This window comes from Amphiura filiformis, chromosome 1 (genome assembly GCF_039555335.1).
Source record: "Amphiura filiformis chromosome 1, Afil_fr2py, whole genome shotgun sequence".
Classification (NCBI taxonomy): domain Eukaryota; kingdom Metazoa; phylum Echinodermata; class Ophiuroidea; order Amphilepidida; family Amphiuridae; genus Amphiura; species Amphiura filiformis.
Window position 1 is genome coordinate 87,409,148 of NC_092628.1, and position 27,635 is coordinate 87,436,782.

Below are 27,635 nucleotides of genomic sequence, written 5' to 3' on the forward strand. Positions count from 1 at the left end.
ATCAAGCATTTCTCAATACCAGCCTTTTCAAAATCGAGGAAAAATCGAGGAAGAGCCCATGAAAAAAAAAAGAAAAAAGAAAGGATTGACCTGCCAACCCTCCAACCAAACAAGTTATTTTTTTGGCTTTATAACATGCACCTAGTCTATTCAATCCAAAAAAAAGTGTACTGGAACCAGGACTGGGTACCCAGTAAACACAAAACATTGTGCAGAAAATGTGTCAATGTCGGGTTATATAAAGGATATAAAACGTTTTAATATCATTATTTTTTTTGTTTTTAAATCTTGCTGCAAAACATTGTTAACATAGTCTTTTTTAAGTGGTAACAAAATATTTTGCCAAAATATATTTTTCAATAAAATGTTGACCACATTTAAAATGTTGTTCTAACATTTTTTTTCAAATGAAACATTTAATGACCTTCATATAACCTGACATTTAAATGTTATTAAAACCCAAAAGATGTTTATAACACATTTAAGTTTTAAAAACATTTTTGAGATGTCAAAGACAGACCCAGAAGTGGCCATCCAAGAAAAACAACGGCTGCAGAAGACCGGTACGTGAGACTGACAGTACAAAAACTGTTTTTATTGAAACAGTGTGGTATTCCTTATTCATGTTTACTGATGCAAATGGCGCAGACGATGGCAGATTTGCAGTCCAAGAGAACGCCAAATATGGATCAGGAGTATTACATAATAATACCCTGCTATGACAATAGCTGCACTAGGTTAATCGTATAATCTCCTTATGTGGTTAGCATGGCTGGGCCAGGAAATCCACAAGGTCAGCCAATGTATGTACATGTATTCGGTACATGTGCCATATCTTTACAATGGGTGATAAATTTCTGGTTTGTTTTATTTCAAAAGCGCAACAGTCGATATTCTAAAGCTTGGTCCAAATCCAAGAGAAGAACCAACTCTAGTAATTTATGTGGTTTCAAATTATATCGGCCGTTGCCTTTTTGATAGAAATGGTGTTTGTTGATGTGCACAGTTTCCCATTAGATCATTACATGCTGTTGTACATCCAAGGTCAAAGGTCTTTTAATCCATATTTGGCGTTGTTCTGGGACTGATTTGGCATATTTTGTTTGAGACCTCCTTGTCTTTCAAAGACAGTTACTCAACAATAAAATAAGTTATGGTCACAAATTTGATGTCATTTTTGACAGGAAAGAACAACGCTTGTATTGATATGAAATAATATGGAAATAGATTTCAAATTTGTCTGATATAAAGCCGTTTTGGTAAGTTTCCAAACTTTTTTTGAGGAGTTTAGTACCAACCCTGGTTGGGCTGGCACTTACAAAAGCAAGTACATTGTATATAATGCAAGTAATAATAATGTATTATTTGATATGGCTGGTCACATGTCAAAGAAGGACTTCCATAATGAACTTGTATGAATTGCGTTTGATGTTTGCTGCCCGAAGTAGTGAAAATCTCCAATGCAATACTAATACATGATGTAGGCTTAATTATAAAATGTTCATATGATAAAAAGTCCATGTCTGTGCTGACAAGATATGAAATTAAATGTGCAAAACTAGCTGCATTGTTACATCTAACAATGGATATACTTTGTGAGGTAAAAGGGGGGGGGGGCTTTTAGTGATTGGTATTGCAGATGACATTATGCAAGCATATTGGTTTTACAATATTATGATGAATGCTGTCTAGGTTTTACACCAATGATTAAAAAGGACATCGATTTTGTTTAAGTTTTCTCATTGTAATTCCTTTTTTGATTGCTGAAATTAAACCTTAAATACACAAAATAGCATGTTTGTTTAGTTGTATTTTAAATAACTGCACATCATAGTTTCATTAAGTACATAGAGTACTTTGTGTAGATCATATTCTCTAAAATAATGTAATTGTGATCAGATATGTGGGTAGGATTTTTTGGTTAGTGCCAATGTTTTGATACCCTCTACTGATACCCCAACTGAATACAAATTGAAAATTTAATACAGGTTGTAACAAACAAATTTATAAAGAAAATAGTATGTCATTTATTGATTGTATTGAATTATACTTGGTCGTCAAGGTAATTTTGTAACTACATCAGCTTTGTTTCAACAAAATCGGTGGTCGACAAACGAAGATGTGGCCAATTATGTAAAGTAGTCCTACGGCTTGGGCCACTTTTGTGTCTTTGTGTTGCGAAAGTGACTGAATTGAGGTGCATCATGAACCATCTGGTCGATGCTCTGAAGATGAGTAATTTTAAACAATGGGGCATTTAAAGAGGTATTTTAATTTATGATTTTGAAATAAATATCATTATTTATTTGCTAATGTCAATAAGGGTGGTCTTAACCCATTATGGAAACTTTCGGGCCTGCTAAATTGTTGGTCTTAAAGTATTTAAAAGTATACATATTTAGAATAACAAAAACTTGATAAATTCATCTGTGAGGTCAAATTTGGGCCAAAATGCTAATTTTTGGCCAAAAATCCCAAAAAACCTTGTTTTGGCCCACTTTGTTTTTGTTCAATGTAACAAAAAATTCTTGGGCCAAAATTTTCATAAATTTTTTAAAAACTAGGTGAAATCATCTAGGAACCGTTAAAAAATTTTTTTTTATTGAATTTAAAGAATATATGAAATTTGGGCGAAAATCAGGCTTTTTTATGATTTTATTTGAAAAATTAAGCATTTTTAACCATTTTTGGTGCATATGTCTCAAAGCTGCCGTGATCTCTTATTTTTTCCGAGAAGCGAAATTGCGCTTGGAAAATTTTTATTGTTACACTCTGTAGACTACTAGCAAGATGATGTGAAAAAACACAAATTCCCCAATTTGGGTATGATTTTCCATAATGGTGGCTAAATGTGTGTGTGTGGGTCAGGTAGGGGTGTCTGGGTAAGTGGTAGGGGATGCAAAAGTAATCTCCCAACAGCTACACCTGTGTTCCTGTCGATGGGGGTTTTCACTGATTTAAGAGGTGCTGCAGGAGTGGCAACACCCACAATAAATAATTCAGGGAATGTCAGGCCCAAACGCCAAGAAAAAGAGACAGGCACTTCGGCCTGCGAGCTTTACCCCTCTGGTGTGACTTTACCTGTATACTATTATCAAAATAATACTTTTTCATCGGAAAAATAGTCGCATTGCCTAGTAAACCGCGTGAGGCAGTACAATTTCAATGCCGATCAGGTGTCTGGGACGGCGTTAGGCGAGGAAGTTGGTGCAAATCGCAACCTCTTTTATTGTACAGGGCGATCTCACATACAATATAATGGACAAACTGCACGTATTAATCATCACTGTACTATAGCTTTTTTCTTACGCTATAGAATAGCTGTAAGACTGTAAGAACGCTGTTGTTTGTCCATTTGTCCGTGTGAAATTATAGTACGTATGTCACAGTGGCTGCACAATAATTCTGCTACACTGTGCATGCAAGCATAACAGTGAATTGAAAAGCGCGCGCTTCAAAGTTGGCAAATTTTAGAAAACATCCTTGTCGATAAATGAATTTCCTCATATGCTTCATTTATCCAAATTGTTTGAATTTTTAATATATGGTGTGTGAAGCCTTTCCGAGGCTACCATCGGGTCCTCAAAAATTAAAAATTGTTTTGTTTTAAGAGCTACTGCCTGTTTTTATGGATTTTTGAAGATCGCTCATAAATCAGTAAATATAGGCCTGTTGAAATAAAGGGACCTACCACCATTTAGCTGAAATACTAATCATTCTTAGCATGTAAATTATTTCCGTCAACAACGAATGAAACACTTGAGGAAAACTAGTTGAAACAAAACATTATCAAAGATATTTTTAGGGAGTAATTTTCCAAACCACAATAGCTCAAGCCATTGTGTGTGTCCACGGCCATACTATTTTTGTATATGCGGTACAGTGGAATGGCTGTTCCTTTTACCGTTTGTCCTCCCATATTAATCTAGATAACAAAATGTTAATTTAAAGTCTCATTGCAAATGAATTTTTATTTTTATTTTTCGGATTTGGCTTTGAGCAATGGTGACACATACCATGTTTACAGAAAAAAATAAAAATTCTATTCCAGACATCGTCAACATTTCAAACTTTGTATGTTTTGTATTATATTTAAGTAATTTTAAAACTGCAGTTTTTTTATTCAACATCATAGCAGGTTCATGCTTGACAAATTTATGGTGAATGAATAGACTTTCATTAAATATTGAAAAAATCCAAAATTGCTCATGCCTAATTTACATAAAAATATCATGAATACATAATTACCTGTAATTAGCTAATTTGCATAATTAATTACTTTTTGTGTATTTTTTGTTATCAATTGAAATAACTTTGTATACATATGTGTGCAAAAAAACCCGCACCCTGATATCATGTACGGTTTTCTATTGGCATCAATTTTGCATATTAATTAGCTGAACTTAGTCATTTTTCACCTTTAATTTGTTTGCAGATTGGCTGAATTTGCTAAAATAGTATATTTGTTTAATTTATTATAATTATTCAATGATAGATTTTTTTAATTTTGTTTAATTTAACGAAGTTAGGAAAGATAGACATTTAATCTGTGATACTTAAACTAACGCTGCTTTTTCAAGCAAGCGTCCAAATAAACCTTCAAAATCTCGAAATGTGCCAATTTTGCCATTTATAGCCATTTGTGTCAGGTTTTAATTCCATTTACGAGCATCTTAAAATTGACACTACATCACAATGCATTGACCGATTTCAATTCGGTTTTTTGATTTTGATGCTTTAAGGGATCTGGAATGAGCGTTTTGAGCGTTTCGACCGTATTTTTTGTGGGACATGAGAGCACATCAGACATATCGAATTGCATTCTGAATACGAAGAATGTCTTTCTGATATCAAATAATTTTCATTTTTTGAAATTCACGATATAATACAAATTTTATGACAAATTGATATTTTTCATATTTTCGATATATAACAGTCCTCGAAGTAAATTTTATAAATTTAATGACATATATTTAAAGTGTATGTAGCTGGGAGGAAAAGCTGACGATCAATTGGAAATTTTGACCTTTCATATTGAAGTTATGGATTTTTTGCCCAAAAAGACCTAATTTTTTTTGGTGTTTTGGGAAAAAAAAATCCATATCTTCAATACGAAAGGTCAAAATTTTCAATTGATCGTCGGCTTTTCATCCCACCTTAAGTATAAATCATCAGATTTATAAAGTTTACTTCGAGTACTGTTAAATATCAAAAATATCAATTTTTAATCATTTGCCATAAAATGTGTATTACATTGGGAATTTCAAAAAATCAAAATTATTTGATATCAGAAGGACATTCTTCGTATTCAGAATGTAATTCGATATATGTCCCACAATAAATACTGTCCAAACGTTCATACCCCATCCCTTAATAAAGCTCATTCATGTAGAAACATTAAAATAACGTGTTTCTGCTGCGCTTATTTTTGAGGTGATATGCCTAATTATAGGTCTATCCACATTCTCAATCTGTGTTTGCAGTCTCTATTAAACAGGAATAAATGTAATAACAGAAAAATTATATCGGATTATGTTTTACTTTTGATGTTATAATCATATTCGTTAATTTTTATTAATGGCCAAAAATGTGTTGCAAATCAGCTTGTCTGGGCAATGTATACATTCTAATTTCAAGTAGCTTTGCGGGGCGCTGGCCACACCGTGCCCCTGGACCCTCTCAGGTGGACCCTGGACCCCACTCATTGTAATACAAACCGCGCAAAATAAGACATGGTAGGCGGTCTGCTTGTTTATAATGATTTCTTACAAACAAAATGGATCATAATAAATAGACTTTCTGTCGTATGTCCTAATTGCCCGACCAAGATATATATGGAGCTGGGGTTAGTATTGTTGAAGTCATAAACACAAAATATTTCAATTTCAGACTAATTTAGCCCAAAATGAAGGTAAATGTTGACGGGCCTGTGCGCGCGAAGCAATTTTACCCTATACTAGCAATTTGGCCATAAATACGATGTTTTTCAGGCTGAAAAGGAAGATGCACATGACAGTTATTGTTTTATTTCTTCGTTTTTAGGGGAGGATGACCCCCTGCATTAAAAAATATGGGGGGGGGGGACGCCCGGGCGTCTCCACCCGTCCACCGCTTCCGCAGCCTATGGTCCCTTTTGGAGACGGTCAGGGGTCGGTTTCCAGTTTGACGTCGCCATTTGATTAACACAAACAATTCTAAATGTATGTGGTGTCCATAGTGCACTTACGTCCACGGCGAATTCACCGTGACCTTTCCAGCCATAAACCCGCTTATTGAAGATTAAACCGATATATGCAGTACTAAACCATTATATAGTAATCTATTGTCCGATGCAAATTTATTACCACCTGATAATATTGATCCAATGAGCGACCGAATTGTCCGCTACGGACGAGTAATCCAATCGATAATGACTCTATTGACATGTACGAACGCAGCCCCACTGACCGAGTTATGGGATATTTTTCACTGGTTTGCAGCTGTTTGCTGTCATTTACTCATCAAGGCGGAGTACCGTTATTATAAGGACTATGCCAATTATTTAAAGATTGACATGTAGAGAATAAGCCATAATTGATTGACAGAAAGTACTAAATTTGTACCTATGACGGTTTTATGACGCCAATCTTCAAAATACGATCAAAAATGGCTGCCCGGTGAAGTAAAATGTGCATTGGAATAACACGGCGAGTTTGGATAGATGATAGGATTTCTTTTTAATAAAATGTATGTTCCCCGTTATTAAAGCTTGTACCGGGTTGAAGATTCAGATATTTGGAAAAGAATAAGTAATTGAAACAGAGAGAAAGTACTAAAATCATAGCTTTTATACTTTTTGATATATGATACTAACTAGTTCATCCCCAATAGCTACGATACAGCGCTACCAGTAGGGTTCAATTGCCTATTGTGAGTGCCCCTGTGTTGTGTGCATACATGTAGTTAACAATAACTGCATGATGCAAAGCAAAATTTATGTTATTCTTAAGGGTACACGATCTATTGTTCTTCAAAGCAGCTGGATGGAATCTCAGCTAGATTCCTCAGGGATGGTGCTAAAGGTCTTAAAGATCACCTTGCTCATATTGTCAATTTGTCTTTTAATTCTGGTTCTGTTCCAAATTAAAAAGAAAGATCGTTCTGAAGTTGGTAATTATAGGCCAGTAAGTATTCTTAGTGTTGCTTCCAAGCTGCTTGAGAGGACCGTCTATGTCCAGCTTGAGAACTATTTGAGAGAGAAAAATATTCTTTATGGTTTTCAGTCTGGATTTAGAGGCTCCTTCTCAACAGAAACCTGCTTAACTCATCTTACTGACTATGTTCATAACCAAACTTCTAGGTCGAAATTTGGCCAAATAACGAAGATACAAAATTTTGAATATTTTGGGCAAAATTGTCGGATGTCCAAAAATAGTGTCAAAAAACCGTAGAAGACTTGAACTATACATAAGAGTTCAAAAAATCATAGCTTTTATACTTTTTGATATATGATACTAACTAGTTCATCCCCAATAGCTACGATACAGCGCTATCAGTAGGGTTCAATTGCCTATTGTGAGTGCCCCTGTGTTGTGTGCATACATGTAGTTAACAATAACTGCATGATGCAAAGCAAAATTTATGTTATTCTTAAGGGTACACGATCTATTGTTCTTCAAAGCAGCCAAAAAAAATCGATTTCCTTATTTAAATCAATATATTATTGAAAAATAACACTTTGATGTTTTGTAAAAGTTCATTCAACAAATCACATACTTTGAAAACGTGCTTGATTTATTGTTGTTAATGAGTTATGTACGTTTTACAAAAGTGTTGTTATTTCAGCCCTCTTTACAACATATGACTCAAGAACTCAAGAACCACAGGACCTACAAAAGTATATCTGTGATATCTGAATTCTTCTACACGCTCGCTATTATAAATGATCAATGCAATTTTTGCCAAAGCTCCCTACCATTCGCAAGATGCTGTGAACTACCAAATCGCAACAGTTTAAAATTGTTGCTAACCTTAAATTGTTAGGGCACGACAAAAACATCACCAAAGCTCTTCGGAAAGAACTCAAATTCTTGGGGTACAGCACGAAGAACAAAGATCAGTCTCAAATTGTGTTGAATATTAATGGTGAAATGTGCTTTACTCCAAGCAAAGTGGCTAACTATTATTAATGAATTCTATACTATAAATGTTGCTGATAATTTGGTCAATAATCTTCCTCCATCAGAGGGAAATTTTTGTACAGATTCAGATTGTTTGTGCAAATTACTATACTGATAAAGGTGTTTCTCCTAATTCTCTCCAGCTCTCACCTGTTACTACCGATTTTGTGTATAAAGAGTTATGTGCTTTAAATCTATCCAAAAGTACTGGCTGTACTGGGCTGGATGGAATCTCAGCTAGATTCCTCAGGGATGGTGCTAAAGGTCTTAAAGATCACCTTGCTCATATTGTCAATTTGTCTTTTAATTCTGGTTCCGTTCCAAATTAAAAAGAAAGATCGTTCTGAAGTTGGTAATTATAGGCCAGTAAGTATTCTTAGTGTTGCTTCCAAGCTGCTTGAGAGGACCGTCTATGTCCAGCTTGAGAACTATTTGAGAGAGAAAAATATTCTTTATGGTTTTCAGTCTGGATTTAGAGGATCCTTCTCAACAGAAACCTGCTTAACTCATCTTACTGACTATGTTCATAACCAAACTTCTAGGTCGAAATTTGGCCAAATAACGAAGATACAAAATTTTGAATATTTTGGGCAAAATTGTCGGATGTCCAAAAATAGTGTCAAAAACCGTAGAAGACTTGAACTATACATAAGAGTTCAAAAATCATAGCTTTTATACTTTTTGATATATGATACTAACTAGTTCATCCCCAATAGCTACGATACAGCGCTATCAGTAGGGTTCAATTGCCTATTGTGAGTGCCCCTGTGTTGTGTGCATACATGTAGTTAACAATAACTGCATGATGCAAAGCAAAATTTATGTTATTCTTAAGGGTACACGATCTATTGTTCTTCAAAGCAGCCAAAAAAAATCGATTTCCCTTATTTAAATCAATATATTATTGAAAAATAACACTTTGATGTTTTGTAAAAGTTCATTCAACAAATCACATACTTTGAAAACGTGCTTGATTTATTGTTGTTAATGAGTTATGTACGTTTTACAAAAGTGTTGTTATTTCAGCCCTCTTTACAACATATGACTCAAGAACTCAAGAACCACAAGACCTACAAAAGTATATCTGTGATATCTGAATTCTTCTACACGCTCGCTATTATAAATGATCAATGCAATTTTTGCCAAAGCTCCCTACCATTCGCAAGATGCTGTGAACTACCAAATCGCAACAGTTTAAAATTGTTGCTAACCTTAAATTGTTAGGGCACGACAAAAACATCACCAAAGCTCTTCGAAAAGAACTCAAATTCTTGGGGTACAGCACGAAGAACAAAGATCAGTCTCAAATTGTGTTGAATATTAATGGTGAAATGTGCTTTACTCCAAGCAAAGTGGCTAACTATTATTAATGAATTCTATACTATAAATGTTGCTGATAATTTGGTCAATAATCTTCCTCCATCAGAGGGAAATTTTTGTACAGATTCAGATTGTTTGTGCAAATTACTATACTGATAAAGGTGTTTCTCCTAATTCTCTCCTGCTCTCACCTGTTACTACCGATTTTGTGTATAAAGAGTTATGTGCTTTAAATCTATCCAAAAGTACTGGCTGTACTGGGCTGGATGGAATCTCAGCTAGATTCCTCAGGGATGGTGCTAAAGGTCTTAAAGATCACCTTGCTCATATTGTCAATTTGTCTTTTAATTCTGGTTCCGTTCCAAATTAAAAAGAAAGATCGTTCTGAAGTTGGTAATTATAGGCCAGTAAGTATTCTTAGTGTTGCTTCCAAGCTGCTTGAGAGGACCGTCTATGTCCAGCTTGAGAACTATTTGAGAGAGAAAAATATTCTTTATGGTTTTCAGTCTGGATTTAGAGGATCCTTCTCAACAGAAACCTGCTTAACTCATCTTACTGACTATGTTCATAACCAATCTTCTAGGTCGAAATTTGGCCAAATAACGAAGATACAAAATTTTGAATATTTTGGGCAAAATTGTCGGATGTCCAAAAATAGTGTCAAAAAACCGTAGAAGACTTGAACTATACATAAGAGTTGTTTTTATGTCGAAATTCATCAAAATAAGGAATTTTAAAAACGTTATATTCAACGTATTGAATTATTCAATTGCGAATGTCTTATCTCTAATCTCGATGGAGCCAACTTCTCCACGCTGCTTACGGTATACCGTCATGATATGACCACATGAATACCTATATCCGTGAATTATACGGATATGACGTTGTTCAATTAATGATAGGGTTACAAATACAATGTAGTTCCTCCAAAGTATCAATGACTGATTGCAGTTGTGTTCGGTATATCGCTCAAGTTTAGTTAGCTCAAATTCGGTCATAATGAATGCTGTTACAGTACTGGTTGTGTTAGCTTGCAGCTTGGCTATTTCGTTTGGTCAAGAAACCAACGATTACATTCACCATTGTAATCCAATATTTCAGCTACATCAAGTAAGTCTTGTTATCACGTTCTGAAATAAAATCTGTTGAAAGTAGGCATAATCACATTTTCTTTGTGACATGCATGCCATTAACGCAGTACAAGTAAGAATGCTAATGAACAAATTAATGATTATCGATAGAATATTCTAGCTTCAAGCATGTCAAGTTCAAATAGCGCCCGAAGGCATTTTTTGGGCGAGAAGCGTCCGCGCTTCCCCCCTGTTTTAGTTTCACTTTTGACATTTTCATGACCTCTAGTGTAATCACATGTGATCATTAGCGGAAGTTGCAACGAAATATCATTGCCAGAAGCAGCTGTAATAGTTGCAAAGTACCAGTTGCCAGTTTGCCGTCCACATTTACTCCCACATATTATTTGACTGCTCGCAACATAATTCGTAAGCTTGATTACGGACATAATTTGTTTGTTATAATGATTGATAATGTTGATCATGGGATTATGAAAGTAGGCCTTATCACATTTTCTTTGTGACATATACATGCCAGATAGGAACCATTAACGTAGTACAAGGAAGAATGCTACAAATTATCGACAGATAATCGACAGAATATCTAATCTAGCTTGCAAGTTTTCCGAAGGTTTTTTTTTTAACAAATGCTACATGTACTTGTCTAAACGTCGTCGTAAAATGTTGAAGCCAATCTATAAGATATAGCCCGATACGCATGGAATGTGTTGCATGATAATTTGTTACATATTCCACCAAGATTTGATTGTTGACAGGTTTTCTTGGTGGAAAGGGGGTGGTGGTGGTGGTGGTGGGGGGGGGATACATATTTCAGGGGCAAAGACCAAAACAAAAACCGTCTTTGTTTTAGAGTTTTGCCATCCCAATTTTCTCCTTCATTTTTGTCAGAGGGCATTCACTTTTATCTTTAATTTTCCCCTGACAAAAAAGAAGGTTTTTTTGAGTTTGAAACTTATATACTGTCGAATTTACAAATGAAATCAAATAGATGCAAATCCAAGCTTTTATTAAAAATTCTTAATCTAATAGATTAAAATTTAACTAATCTGAATTAGATTATCATATTTTAATCTAATATATTAAAATTCAAATCCATTAGATTAATCTTGAAAAAAGTCAATCTCGTGGATTTAAATTTTAATACTTTTAATAAGATTATAAGAACTTTTATAAGATTAAAAAATGGTAATCTAATTCAGTTCAGTTCAATTTTAATCTATTATAGCTGGGATTTGTCCCTTATCTCAATCGAATATATTACGAATTTAGAGAGTAGCCCTGCAGCCAGTGCCGTTGATGTTTGATGGCTCCAATGGCCCATATAGAAACTATAATCTTAATTCTGTAAGAGAGTTGAGTTTGAGGATTAAATCATTTAATGCAATGTCTTATATATTTTAACAGTATTTTGATGGTAAAGAAGGAGCTACCCAAATAATGTCTCCATGTAAGTATCTTTTCGACTTTTCTTTTTGTCCCCCTTAATTAGACCTTTTTCGTAATTTTAATAAATACGAAAAACCACTTAGTCGGCGTTTGGCTCTGCTAACTCCAATTTAGCGGAGCAGAAAACTGAAAGCGAGGCCAATGATATAAATTACATACTCCCAATTATGTAAAGTTAATTTGCGAAGTAACTATAAGGACTATCTAGCTGAGACTTGGTATATATGTAGTACAAGTAAAATAGAAGCAGATTACGTTTAGCATTTTGCTAATTTTAATCTGCATAATTAATTAGAGGCTATTAGAGTTCATGTTATATTTTCAAGAAATTAACTCTAATTAATTATGGCCAGAAAAACCTCGTGCAGTTATTTTGACAACAAATATGACACATAAATCGACAGATATAATAAATTATCTGCGCTGAAACAGTTGGGCATATTGCACACAAAACTATACAATAGGTTTACAGCACATCTCCGGATCCTAAGTAAAAGTATCCGCTACCTCCTCTCGACATCTAGACCAATTTTCCCCCATTCAATTCAATTGCAATATTAAAAAGTTCTCATATATTATAATAATAGACTATCAAGATGATAATATACAACACCAAGAAATATGTACTCATGCTTTGAGTTTATTCTGAAATCAAGCCAGTAAAAAAAGCCATCTTCTGAAGTTGTGCAATATTCCATCCATCAAGTCTTGCTCTGTCACAAGATTGTCAGGACATAAACTCTCAATATGTCGCAGTGGATGAGGAAAGACGAGAAGTCAACATTGAACATAAGTGTCGTTCTTCTTATTGTAACTGCAAGCCCAAGGAAAACAATCAGTCGTTTTCCATTAAAAGTGTTCCAAAGTCTACATGGTCTAGGCATATGCTAAAGATCAAAAGTCACATTTGTTCTTCAGTTGGTGCTTCATCATCAGTATGACCTGGGGTAGGGGTGCAAGCGCTATTTGAATAAATATACCCCTTGTTAGATTGGATATTCTATTAGAAATGATTTCAATCTATCATCATCAACTACCATAAAAATTCTATAATAAACACATGTGCCTATTATGCCCCGGTGCTGAATCTCGCCGATTAACTCTGCGTCGTCTCGGAGCATTTTGATGGCTCTCCTGCGGCTTGCAATTTTAAGCCGCAGTACACCGACGAATTATATAGTGTAGCCATATCCCTGGTTGCAAAATCGCGAGCAGTATAAATGGGCATCGAGTTCGCAACATCTTGCCATCTTCTTGTTCTCCGGTTTGCATTCATTACACGAAACCTTTATATTAATGTTTATTGTAGTACCTACTTGAGTTTACTCACCATGAGGAATTTGCGGATTAGTCGATATAATCCGGCAAAGAATCAACGCACTCAAGGACACTAATTTGTAAGGGTATTGTTGTCAAGTGTTATAAGCCGGTTACGAGAAATGCAGGAGTTGCACCGATCAAGCCGATGAACGGGTGACTGAACATGGCTTTTCATCGAGCGGACACACATTTTGTTAGTGCATATCGCAACAGTATGTCATTTCTCAGCATATGTGCATCGGCGTGGGTCTGCGGCTTAGGTTCCGGGCAGGCCGAAGAGTTAATCGGCGAGATTGAGCACCCAGGCCTTAACAAGTTGATGAATTTTTAGGGTGGTTTGTTATACTTTTCCAGTGTGTTTCTTTTAACTTACTAATATCTATAACACAGATATTTATAAATTAAAAGAAAAATATGAAACAGTTTACCTAACTACCATTAAAATTCGTTCTTGTCCAAGCAAGTCGTTAATATATAGGCACATATGCTTATTATCGAATTTTACGGTTTACCCCCATACAGAATAAAGCACATATACTAAAAGTTGTGCAAATCATCTGTCTGGAGTAATCTCCTTTTATTGATAATCAAGATTTCTTGGAAACCCGAACCTCTTTTCCCCGTAAGTTACGTGGCCCTTTCCCGAGAATTTCCCGAGCCCAAAAGTTAGATACTTGTAATTGAAGTCTAACTTCTCGCAAGAGAAGTTTACATAAATATTTTATTAACCCGTAAGTTACGGGGCCGGGAATTTCCATTTTGGATGGAATTTCTGGCCCTGGCCCTTATTTTTCCGCCAAAAGACCGACATTCTAGTTTTCCTGCTTGATGCCCTTAAGTAGTCCGCAACCGTTTGTCCCAATCAAATCCCCCACCACCGGTATCCCGTAAGTTGTCCCAAGGACACCTAGTTCTTTCAAATACAAATTTATGGGCAAGAAAAGCTAGGAAAATTTTTTGTTTGGGTGTGGTGGGAGGGAATTTTTTTCCCCAAGAATAACACCACCTCCTGACAATAGGCTATACGCCAATTGGTTCTTTAAGAATGCTGCACCTAAGCATTAAAATCCAAACAACAATTGGCCTGAACCATTTCGCAGGGGGTAAATCTGTTTATTGTGCATTGGCCAATAAACTTTATTATCACAACAGAACAAGATAATGATTATTGTCGAAATTTCACAAGTAATGCAGGTGAAGAGAGAAATTAAGAATTCAATTTTACAAATCTCAATGAGAAACATATTTTTTTAACTAGATTGATATGTTGCATTTGAGGTGTACTACAGGGAAGGAAAGCGTAATATAGGTTTGGAATCAAAATAATTGCATGAATTTACTCCAAATTGTGTTTTTTCATTTTCTCTCGGGCAATCATTATGAAAGTTGTGACGTTTCAAAATGTTATCGAAACTCTTGGGACACCCAGTATTTTAAACACTGTCAGAGCCAGAAATCTTTATAATAATAATACTTGGTGATTTTCCTTGCTTATCTATTATAGCTGATTCCTTACATGTACTTCAAGATCCTCCAAAGGATTGTACAGAAGTTAGAGACCGAGGAAATGTACAGAGTGGTCATTATATCATATCGCCTCAAGATGACGGACCGTCATTTCGTGTTTACTGTGATATGGATACTGATGGGGGAGGATGGACGGTAAGGAAAGTGTGCTGAGGCCTTATTGGATAGGCAGGTTGGAGCTATGAATTGGGGATATTTTGTCGGAAATATTGATTTACAGATATAGCTAAAAGAATGGAATTATTTTCTTTTGTTGCTTATCCGGGGGTTTCTCCCTGGCTAAGGAATGTGCCAGTGCCACGGCTTTGGGGTACCTTTTCAGTGATTTTCAGTGGATTTTGGTATCGATGGGTGGGTTTTTGGCAAAAGTGCCTTTATCTGCGCCCAATTAGGGCAAATTTGGGTGTGTTTTTTATTGAAAGTTGGTATACTGATGGGTAGCAAAAACAGTAAAAGGTAGGTACAGAGAAAGTCAGCATCCAAAAGTCTGCATAGCACATCCCCGTACAAAAATTTCGGAGACCCCCGGTTGCCTATTGTTTTGTGGAAACACTTCAACTGTTCGTATCTTTTTAATATATTGTTCCTTTTCAATGGGGTTTTCTGCAAAATGTAGCTTTACAAATAATTGATGCAATCATATAGAAAACTGAAAATTAAATATGCCTGATTTCAGACCGATTTTGCTTCACCACATATTTATGTAATTTTTAATTGTTACAATATGATTGATATTTTATTTAATTCGAAGCTAAAACATAATTGTTACTTTAACTTCAGAATTTATATTTATTTTAATCATGGAGAATGTAAATGCATTTAGGGACAGATTGAGTATACTACAATTTCTATTAATAGGTGTTGCCTAAATAAACTGTATATATGATATAATAAGGTAGTCATTTACACCCACAGCTTGCAATTGAAATTCACGTCAAATTTCTATTGTGATATGGTGTTATATCGCTCATGGAATTGATATACACCGATATTTCGTCTCTTTCATGTATTTTTCGCCATTGGACATTTCACAGGTTTTCCAAAGACGTGAAGACGGGTCTGTTGATTTCTATTTGGATTGGGATGACTACGAAACTGGTTTTGGGAATGTTAACTCTGAACACTGGCTTGGGAATGAAAAAATACATCGAATAAGTGCTCAAGGTCGTTACGAACTTCGAATTGATATGGCTGATTTTGATGGAAATACTCGATATGCCAAGTATGACAAATTTCGCTTGGGAAATGGTGGCACTAACTACAAACTCATCCTAGGATCTTACAGTGGCGATTCAGGTATGTCAACGGGTACTTTGTCATTTAGCACTCATTAAAGTACGCAGTATTTGTTAACCATGTTAACCTAGCAAACACATCAGAAAAAGGTTAGAAAGGGCTTTTTTTACAACTTACTGCAAAATGGGAAAGGAACGGTTTGAGCGGGGGTTTGAGTTAGGAGACGATAAAAACTTCTCATTGAAATGTTTGGTTATATTACAAACACGACAAGAAATATGATATCAAAGAAAAACGGAAAGAAGAAAGTGTAAAATTAAGAACGAAAGTGGAAAGGAAATTCAAAAAAGGAATGGAGACTACATACGTAATGGACAATAAACATTACAATGCATAGAGACAGGTTAGTTACATGATTAATGATAAATGAGGATGGCCTATATGCTGTGTCCTAGCAGGACATCAGTCAATCTGAGACATTGAATATTAAATGCGAGGATCACAGAGGATATATGCCTGATTTCGAGAGAATAAAACTATTACATGTTTAATTCGCCTGCAGATCCATCATAAGCTGCTGTAGCGTGTGGTGGTGAACTCAACGACATGTAATCATGAGTGCGCGCTGGTTCTAATCCGAATGGTCCTGATTTTTCTCTCCTTTATTACAGCCTAGTTTGCCTAAGGTCCATTTCTTTATTTACATGATTAAATGTATCATATGCGTTTCCTTTACAGGCGATTCGTTATCGGGCCATCGAAATAGTTCTTTTACAACAACAGATATGGACCATGATACCTACGAAAACGGAAATTGCGCAACTTCATATAAAGGAGGTTGGTGGTACACTGCATGTCACAGCGCAAACCTAAATGGATTGTATCTCGGTGGTCCACATGAGTCGTACGCAGATGGAGTAGAATGGTCAACATGGAAAGGGTATTATTACTCGCTGAAACACGTGGAGATGAAAATCAGAACAACTGCTTGACATTGATCTAATCACAAATATTTATCTGAAAATTCACTCAATATAAATGCAAACATAAATATTTGACACCAAATATGACACATAATATAAATGCAAATATGACTCATGTTCACAAAATAATATTAGTTATTAGCTTCACCACGTTTACATTAAGGAAACAGATTTAATTTCTGCCATAGGCATGATAGGACACTTAGGATACTCAGTGGCTTATGTAATGATATAAAAACCATTGACGATCCTGTATAAGGAAGTTTCTTTTAAGCAACAACCAGGGGTGTGTAGATGGTATACCAGAACGAAATTACAACACATAGTTTATGGAGCAGTGTAATACACATTATCATGTGAATGTGCTATGCACAATTTGATATTCAGATGATAAATCTTTGGATACCGGGGTAGAAAATGATAAATATCTCCCGTAATTGATTTAGTCTAAAGAAGCCAGATTTTGTTCCTTGCACTTGAATATATGTGTTCAACGGATATGAAAGTCGTTAGCTAGCGTCTTGAGAAAGAAGCGTGCGTCTTGAACTCAAAAATTGACAAAAATATTCTGATTTTATATGTGCCGAACTATAGCGCAGCGTAGGCTAGCTGCACTCACTCCCGTGGAGGCAGTCTAAAAGCAGATGACCATTGACCTCATCATGGCGTATAGATGCTCACTCACACACAGAGAGGTCAATTACCAGGCTATTGTCAGTAGCCTTAGTCGGATGTCACTCGGCTCATTATGCGTCTCAAAGGTCGGAACAAAATGGCCATGCGTGGCTGTGGATTCAACCTACCATGGCGATTTCTGCCATGAAGATATCAGGGCGATGACACTGTGTAGGGGATTGTAAATATGCACATTGCATTGTAGCCCATTGTAGCGTGTGTTCGTTTGTGTAAATTGTTTTATTACTTCTATAAACTGGGTTACTCATTCAGAGTATAATACAAGTAAAACCTCTCAGTCTGTTCTTCTACGAGGCACAGATATCATTATGACAACTTGTTAGCACCACAAGAACCACAAAATCTAGGAAAATATTATATGAAATATATATCAATCCCAATCAAAATGATTATTATCCATCTGTTTTTATATTGAAAATGAAATGCAGTTGCGTAGCCAAGATTTTTAGCGGCTACTTTCAAGGGGTGGAATTTGTCAGAAATTGTTTTACATGGACTCAAAAGGCTTAACATCTGAAATATCACGGCGCCTTGCATCCTTCATGGGGAAGAGAGGGTGTCCCTAGGTGGAGAAGCTGCCACACCCCACTGGCTAGTGCTGAATGATGGAACATACGTATTATATAGCTTTATATTCTGGTCGGTCAAATTTGTTTGCATTCGGACATAATTTCAGCTAACAGTGATAACTGACTAGTTGATACCAATACAAAAACTATACTTTCCTCATAAATAATAATCACACTAATTACTTGCAGTTTGATTTTTAAAGTAAATAGTGCAAACGTGGACAAAATTAATATACCTTATTAGCTTTTATTAGTCCCTGTCCAAACTCGTCATTTGAATGAAGACACGTACGTACTTCCTGAAACAAGAGTAACAGTAGACCATATTAAACCGGAACAACTATTGTGGCACTTTGACAAAGGTTAATGTTCCTGCGCTACAAGGATATGACGTCATGGTAATTGATAGCGAAGTGCTTCTCATAGATAGTGGTTTGTCAGGATATAGATTTATAAAACGCATTTCTAGTGATAGGTTTATAAGCTTTTATACCCGGGTAATATTTGGAATAGACATTTTATTTAACTTAATGATTTCATTGTATGAGAAGAAAAGTTGTTAAGTAGTTTGAAAGTACATTCTTAACTTCAACTAATATATTTCAAACGCTAACAGCACGTTGTGACAATAAAATAACGGTTTGATATATGAAATGTATGTTTATTTATGTTTTTGACCATCGTTTTTCTACCTAACATTCATTGCGCTACTCTTGTGTTGCCAAGTAGCTTTGGCTATTGTTGATCGGATCGGATCCTTCAGTTGCCTTTTGATACAGTAGCTGTTTACAGCTGATCAACATGAGTGCTACAGGCATAAAAGTTTTATTAGCTTGCAGCTTGACTCTTTCTTTTGGACTGCACACCGATGTACATGATGGAAATGACTATATTCATAAATGTAGTCCAACATTTAATTTTCATCTGGTAAGTAAATGAATATATTGCTAATTTTAAATCCGATAGATAAGTTTGATCTATGTATATTCGTCTCAGGTTTGATAGGTTGTGAAATTTAGCATCGGGTTCTTGAACTTGTCGTAGAAATGTTTCTACATGTATCTTATCTCCTGAGTGGCGAAAACCCCTGAACATGATGCATGCTGAATATTTAATAGATCGTTGCAATGGAACAAATAGCAAATATCATGTTTTCGTTTAACAACATTGAAAAATAGAATCACTACACCAATAATAGAAGTTATTATTATAAAGAAATGTAACTATTGGGAAAACAATAAGTATATAAAAGCAGGCAGATGTAGATGTTACCGGCATCATGGGTATGGCATCTATAACAAGTCAAATCGGCATTGGAAGTTTGCAATGCATTGTGGGACAGTTTTGCAGTTTTGGGACACTTTGCCTTCTGATATATTGGGACAATTCAGGAAAATAATTTTTTGTGCATAAAAAATATAATTTAAAATGTTTCACAAGAATAAAAACAAACCCAAAAAACATGGTTATTTTATAAATTAATTATTTAAATATGTTTAATGATAACATTATTACAATAATAAATAAATTAATAACAATTACAGCAATTTCCCCTATATGTCAGAGGTCAAAATGTCCCAAAACTGCTCGCAAAAACCGGAAGTTACAATGCCGATTGGGCTTATTATCAAGCTACGTAGAAACAGACAATAATACAGTTTCTGTAAATGTGATGCGATCAAGCAAAATTAGTCGGAACTCGGAAATATTGATTTTGAGATATAGCCAAACAAAGGCAATATTTCCCTTTGTTTCCTGTTGTTTTGGAAACTCTTCAATTGCTCATATCTTTGGAACTGGTTGTTCAATTTCAATGGAATTTTCTGCAAAATGCAGTTTTGCAAATGCTTTTTACTATCCTGTAAGAAATTGAAAATTTAATATTTGCGAGTTCCGACTGATTTTGCTTGATCGCATCACAAATGTGCTTTTTTAATTTTTTTATTTATTCATCTGTACACAGAATATCGACGGAAAGGAAGGGTCGGTGCAAACATTTTCCCCGTGTAAGTGAAATGCTCCATTCTGAATTCTGTTTCTAACTGATCATGCTTAATAGCCAAAATGACCCATGATCCCTTTCAGTTTCTGCCTTTTTGTATAATTAGTTAGCTACACGTAATTTAATAATATCTTCATAGCCATGATGGTGTTGACCCATTTTTGATAATGAAGTGATCATAAAGTATTTCTTGACTTCTTCTTGTTATACTAGCTGGTTTTTTGACTCAAGATCTTCCAAAAGACTGTACAGAAGTTAGAGACCGGGGCAATGTACAGAGTGGTCATTATATCATATCGCCTCAAGATGACGGACCGTCATTTCGTGTTTACTGTGACATGGATACTGATGGGGGAGGATGGACGGTAAGGAAAGTATGCTTAGGGACCGTTCACAAACACTTGTAGGGGGGCCTGATGCAAACAAATTTCATCGCGAAAATTTTTCGCCCCCCCTTACTGACCTCAAAGATTTCAGCCCCCCCCCCTTTTGACATGAAAATTATGGGTCAACCCCATAGAAAAGCATTTATGACCTGTCACGGCGAATGCCGGTCAAAATTGTTTTATTTCGTATTTAGAAAATATACATCATAAGCTTTAAAATGGTATATTATTTGACTTCAAACGATATCCAGTAGCGGGGTTATGGTTTGTTTCTACGTGTGTCTCTTTTTCCACATTGCTGGCAATAAATATCAAACAGTCGTGATTGGCGGTCATATCAAGTCAACGAGGTTCAAGAAAGTTCTCTCATTGTTAATTGTTGGTTATACATACCTATACAAAATACAATGCCTGGTAACCCACCACTTGAACAGGATTTAGCCAAAGCAAACAAAGACCAGAGCTATTAAAAATTCTATTGCCATCTAAGGTAGAAGCTTACTATCATTTTCAATAATAGGATTATTGATTGGTGTTGTGACTATCAAAATGAGACAGATGTCGCGCCAGCTTAAGTTACCAATGCATACGACCTTTGTACACATTTTACACTGTAACTCAAAATACAATTGAGGGAATTTACGGCTCATTCGAGCTGTACGGTCACATTATAAACTTAATTTTTCCAGGAAAATTTGTGGTCATTTTTTTCAGGACCCCCCTAAGGAGGGTCAAATTTTTCAGGGTCCCCCCTTTTTGCATCAGGCCCCCCCTTACAAGTGTTTGTGAACGGTCCCCTAGGTTTGGCAGGTTTGGAACTAGGCCTTGTAAATAAATATAGATGATATAAAGAGTGGTCAGTATATCTCATGGCAAAGAAGATCGAATTCCACTGAGCCCTGTTGACCTTGACCCATTTTGTGATATTAGAGTCACGCGGTAGCTTGACCAGCAAGTTTTAAAAAAAAACGACTGATAAAGAAGAATAAACAGATGCACCGCGGGACTATATTTACACGAAACAAAACGCTATTGTTCTATGATATTTTATGCTGGGTACAAAATATGTCTAAAACCATGCTAAATCTTATTTACTGTCCAAAGTGTAATATTTTAATAACTACACCAATCTTACAGTCAATCCGATTGTTGATAATAAACAAACATTCTTGCTTCATTTCACGCGGTATTTTATAGCCAAAATTTGTGGCAAATCATAGCTAATCATACTGATATCCAGAATCTTTCGACACTGCTACAGCCATCCATGGCTGTCACTGTCGCACTACCTTTTGAGATTCACTTCCAAATATACCCTAGCATTTTCCTGGATACCCTCCATACAAATTCTGGATCCCATTCGCCAAAAAATCAAGTTTTTCACAATTATTCTTTTATTCTTTCCGGACCACAGCATACATTCATATTAATAAATACTACACTTTTACACGTCGTTATATCGAGACGTCCCCGTGGTGAAGCGGTTAATGCCATGGACTTCTAATCCATTTATGACTTTTTGCTCAAGTTCGAAACTTCCCACCACCTTTTTTTTCAATGTTTTATTAACCAATTTATTGTCATAAATCAAGAATAACACCATTTTGAACACCCATTGGTATGGTGATATTATTTTTTTTTCATCAAACAAACAATTTATCAGTGGCTCTGTTCACAGCTCAGACTGAAATTATATTTGGAATAAATATTATAAATTGTCACAAATTAAAATTACAAACCGCGAAAGATCGCCAACAACTGCCGCTAAATATTGATATCCAACTAGATTTCCCCACAGGGCTATAAAGAACCACAAACCGCGAAATTTAGATATCCAACTACATTGCCCCGCAGGGCTACAAAGAATCACACACCACGAAATATGGATATATCCAACAAAGCTTACATTATAAATTAGCTCCCGATAGAGGGCAGGGCTTGATAAGGGAAATTCAAATCACAAACCGCGAAAGATCGCCGACAACCGCCTTTTAATAGGGATATCCAACTAGATTGCCCCGCAGGGCTACAAAGAACCACAAACCGCGAAATTTGGATATCCAACCAGATTGCCCGTAGGCCTATCTATTATAAAGAACCACAAACCGCGAAATATGGATATCCAACAAATTAAGACCACAAACCGCGAAAGATCGCCAACAACTGCCGCTCAATATTGATATCCAACTAGATTGCCCCGCAGGGCTACAAAGAACCACAAACCGCGAAATTTGGATATCCAACCAGATTGCCCGTAGGCCTATCTATTATAAAGAACCACAAACCGCGAAATATGGATATCCAACAAATTAAGACCACAAACCGCGAAAGATCGCCAACAACTGCCGCTCAATATTGATATCCAACTAGATTGCCCCGCAGGGCTATAAAGAACCACAAACCGCGAAATTTGGATATGCAACTATTGCCCCACAGGGCTTCAAAGAACCACAAACCACGAAATATGGATATCCAACAAGCTTAAACTATAAATTAGCTCCCGATAGAGGGCAGGGCTTGATGAGATAAATTAAAACCACAAACCACAAAAGATCGCCGATAACAGCCGCTTAATAGGGATATCACACTATATTGCCCCACAAACCGCGAAATTTGGATATCCAACTAGATTGCCCGCAGTCCTATCGATTATAAAGAACCACAAGCCATGAAATATGGATATCCAACAAATTAAGACCACAAACCGCGAAAGATCAACAACAACTGCCGCTCAATATTGATATCCAACTAGATTGCCCGCAGGGCTATAAAGAACCACAAACCGCGAAAGTTGGATATGCAACTAGATTGCCCCGCAGGGCTACAAAGAACCACAAACCGCGAAATTTGGATATCCAACAAGCTTAAACTATAAATTAGCTCCCGATAGAGGGCAGGGCTTGCTGAAAACAACAAACCACGAAAGATCGCCGACAACCGCCGCTTAATAGGAATATCCAACTAGGTTGCCCCGAAGGTCTATACAAAGAACCACACACCGCGAAATTCGGATAGCCAAGTAAATTGCCCGCAGGGCTACAAAGAACCACAAACATCGGAATTACTCTCTGTGTCTCTCTGGCATTGTCAACATTGGGTGTGTGTTGTTTACATTTTCTTTACATATTTACGTGTATTAAAATGTATATTAACATTACAGTCACGCGTGACGAGCAAGTTTTAAAAACAAACGACTGATAAAGTTTTGTTTAATTTATTTTTTATTGTCATGAATCAAGAATAGCAATCTCAAACATCTATTTTTCGTTTTATTCGTTTTATTGAGCACTTCGTAACTTGATGACTTTCCAAGCTTGGAGCTGATTGACTACATTCATAAAAGAAAAGAAATCTACCAAAAAACGTTGACAACGTAAAGAAATCAGCAAGTTTAAAAAACCCACCTCGGCTCACTTTTTGAAACTTGGTCCCATTTTGAACACCAACACCATATCACTGTTTTTATTTTATTTCAACAGAATACAGCATTTCCAACAAGATTACAAGCCTACTTGTTATTCGTTTAATTCAATCATTAATCATGATTATTATAAAACAAAACACAATAGGATATTGGTTTACCATGCAAGAACAAGATAATAACCTTTCAGGTCGTTTCATTTGCACATTAAAGATACATATAACACTACTGGAAATGTTTTAAATTTATATAAATATGATAAAGTTTTTAAAAATCAGTATCTTTTACAAATGGGACCAAGTTTCAAAAAGTGAGCCGAGGTGGGTTTTTTAAACTTGCTGATTTCTTTACGTTGTCAACGTTTTTTGGTAGATTACCTATGTAACAAAACATCCAAAAACTGCAACGTGTCTCATTTTGATTTATTTTTGCCAAAGGAACAATTTGAGACTAGTTGGATTAAAATTGGAGTATATTTCCATTGTAAACGACTGAGGACCCTAACATTTGACTTTTGACCTTTTTGCCTGTAACTCAAGAACTGTAGGCTATGACGGAGACTAACTATACTTTTTATGAATCCTTATGATGAGAGCAAGACATTGGTATGGTTTTAAACAAGATTTTACCAATTTTGAAATCTCACCCGTGCATAAGCGGCCATTTTGGATTTATGCAAATTAGGCACTGTTCCACTACTTGGACTTTAGGGACTTTGGATATTTTCTTTAATATACTTTTCTGAAATGAATGGTGATTAAATGGTTTCTGTTGCAATTAGTGGTGGATTAAGCCCTGATTTTCCATTTGATTGGCCTATTTCTTCGTATTTATAATCTTGTTCTTGTATTTATAGGTTTTCCAAAGACGTGAAGACGGGTCTATTGATTTCTTTTTGGATTGGGTTGACTATGAAGCAGGTTTTGGGAATGTTAACTCAGAACACTGGCTTGGGAATGAAAAAATACATCGAATAAGTGCTCAAGGACATTACGAACTTCGAATTGATATGGCTGACTTCGATGGTAATACAAGTTATGCGAAGTATAGCAATTTTCGCTTGGGGAATGCTGGTACTAACTATAAACTTATCATTGGATCTTACAGCGGAAACGCAGGTTAGTGTACATGGCTTAAAGCATAACAGCAATAGTATTTCCTGATCATGAGAGGGTTATGTTAACTTTATTTAGATGCCAAACCCTTTAATTCATGTGGTAAGGGGGGGGGGGTGAGACTTTTAATCGGGTCACCCACCTTTCAGCTTTGGCTCTTCCCACGGACGATCTCACTGATTATAGACTACGTGGTTTATTGACCGCGATAACAACTATAAATCGTCTCTTTGTATCATGATGACTATACATGTAGAGAGCGACGATTTTGATTTTTGACAGTGCAATGCCCTTTCTGCCAAGTAGTAGTAATAGTAGTAGTAGTAGTAGTAGCAGTAGCAGTAGCAGCAGCAGTAGTAGTAGTAGTAGTAGTAGTAGTAGTAGTAGTAGTAGTAGTAGTAGTAGTAGTAGTAGTAGTAGTAGTAGTAGTAGTAGAAGTAGTAGTAGTAGTAGTAGTAGTAGTAGTAGTAGTAGTAGTAGTAGTAGTGGTAGTAGTAGTAGTAGTAGTAGTAGTAGTAGTAGTAGTAGTAGTAGTGGTAGTAGTAGTAGTAGTAGTAGTAGTAGTAGGTAGTAGTGGTAGTGGTAGTGGGTAGTGGTAGTGGTAGTGGTGGTGGTGGTGGTGGTGGTAGTGGTGGTGGTGGAGGTGGTGGTGACTTCCCGCCCCGCCTCTTGTTTCATGTGCACCCTTTCGATGACAGAAGATCTGTTGAAGGGACCATGCAATTAATGTTCTTGAAATTCTCAAAATAACATATCGCAGAATGCGTAAGATGCAAAACATGTATGCGTAAGACACTTGACAGTTCTATTATTGAAGACCGAATTAAAAAGATTAGTTTGCGCATGACGTCCTGTCAACCAGACCACAAATGCCGTACCGTGCAGGTCAGCAACCAATCACGCCGCGCCTTTGCACTGACATCAGACGTAAACTAGTCTTTTTAATTCGGTCTTCAATTACAGGAACTGTTTGTAATAATCTGGTATTTACATGTATGAGTGTGTGGAAATCACGACACATTTTGATGGGAAGGTTTAATCATCAATATCAATCAAGGTTCCTGGGAAAGTAGTTTTTACACATTACAGGAGACTTCTAGTAACCCGATTTTCACATTCCCAGAGTCTAACTCAATGGTATAAGACCAGTACGTGAACATAGCTCCTGGCGTTTCGATAACATTACCAAGCCATATTAATATTTCATATTTAACATGTTTAAATTTGGGGGTATATTATCGTTTATTGTTGGTTATCGTTTAATTATTATTATTATTATTGTTCTTTTTCAGGCAATTCTTTATCGGGTCATGGAAATCATGCTTTTTCAACAAGGGATATGGATAACGATAGCAATGACGGCGAAAATTGCGCAGATTCTTACAAAGGAGCATGGTGGTACACAGGCTGTCATAATTCGAATCTAAATGGATTATATCTTGGCGGCCCTCACGAATCGTTTGCAAATGGCGTGAACTGGCAAGCATGGAAAGGGTATAATTACTCCCTGAAACGCGTTGAAATGAAAATCCGAATGACGTCCTAAATACCACCAGGCCTAAATAATGTATAATTAAAACCCCTTATAATACATAATCAAAATGTACATGTAGAGAACGTAGGAAACAGTGACATTCTTCGAAGTGGTTTTATTTCGAACAGTCAGTCTTTATTCCGAAGGGTTGTTGTCCGAAAATGCTTTTTTATGCAATTAAGGCCATAAGCCCGAAATGTTTTTCCTCCGAAAAGTCATAAAGGTTTTTATCCGAAGGGTCGTCTGTCCGAAAATGTCGACCATTTAATATGTTTATGGTTCCGACAACTTACTTCTCCGAAGGTTGGTTGGTCCGAAAGGTTTTATTCCGAGAGTCATTAGTCCAAAAATGGTATAAGGGTCATTACTCTGAAAGGCATTTATTTTGAAATGGCATAACTCCAAAAATGGTGAGAAGAAATATTGCGTTCTACGTCCGGGCAGTGTTGTCTGTTTACTGTTACTTATTTATAATGCCTCCATCAATTCACGTAAAGATCAGATTATAACCACTTTGTCAAAACAATATGGGCTACCCTAATACTACATAAAGTACAGATTTCATACTTCATTTAAGGTTAATTACTGTTTTTGCGGAAAGGATTAATTTTATCTTAATAAAAAACTATTTAAAGAAATCAAAGACGTGTCTGTGTAAAATTGTAGTGACAGACGTAATCTTAACCAATGAAAAAAAAATGTGGGGGTGTGTGTGTGATCCATCAAAAAATAAACCTTTGTTACGAGTCGTACTTGATTCATGGCCAAAATCACCTTTTACCCAAATTCACACGAATGCACAACACAAATACACTGTTTGATTAAGCTAA

General features: G+C 35.9%; 1 protein-coding gene across 1 annotated transcript; it reads left to right on the forward strand.

The window, feature by feature from the left end:
* Positions 1–10,425: 10,425 nt before the first annotated feature.
* Positions 10,426–27,317, forward strand: LOC140163927 (uncharacterized). Its single transcript, XM_072187234.1, has 10 exons — positions 10,426–10,589; positions 11,975–12,017; positions 14,841–14,998; positions 15,898–16,159; positions 16,838–17,088; positions 19,125–19,274; positions 20,311–20,353; positions 20,563–20,714; positions 25,013–25,274; positions 26,564–27,317. Exons 1-10 carry the CDS (start codon positions 10,479–10,481, stop codon positions 26,815–26,817), a joined length of 1,686 nt encoding a protein of 561 aa, XP_072043335.1. The 5' UTR covers positions 10,426–10,478; the 3' UTR covers positions 26,818–27,317.
* Positions 27,318–27,635: the final 318 nt, after the last annotated feature.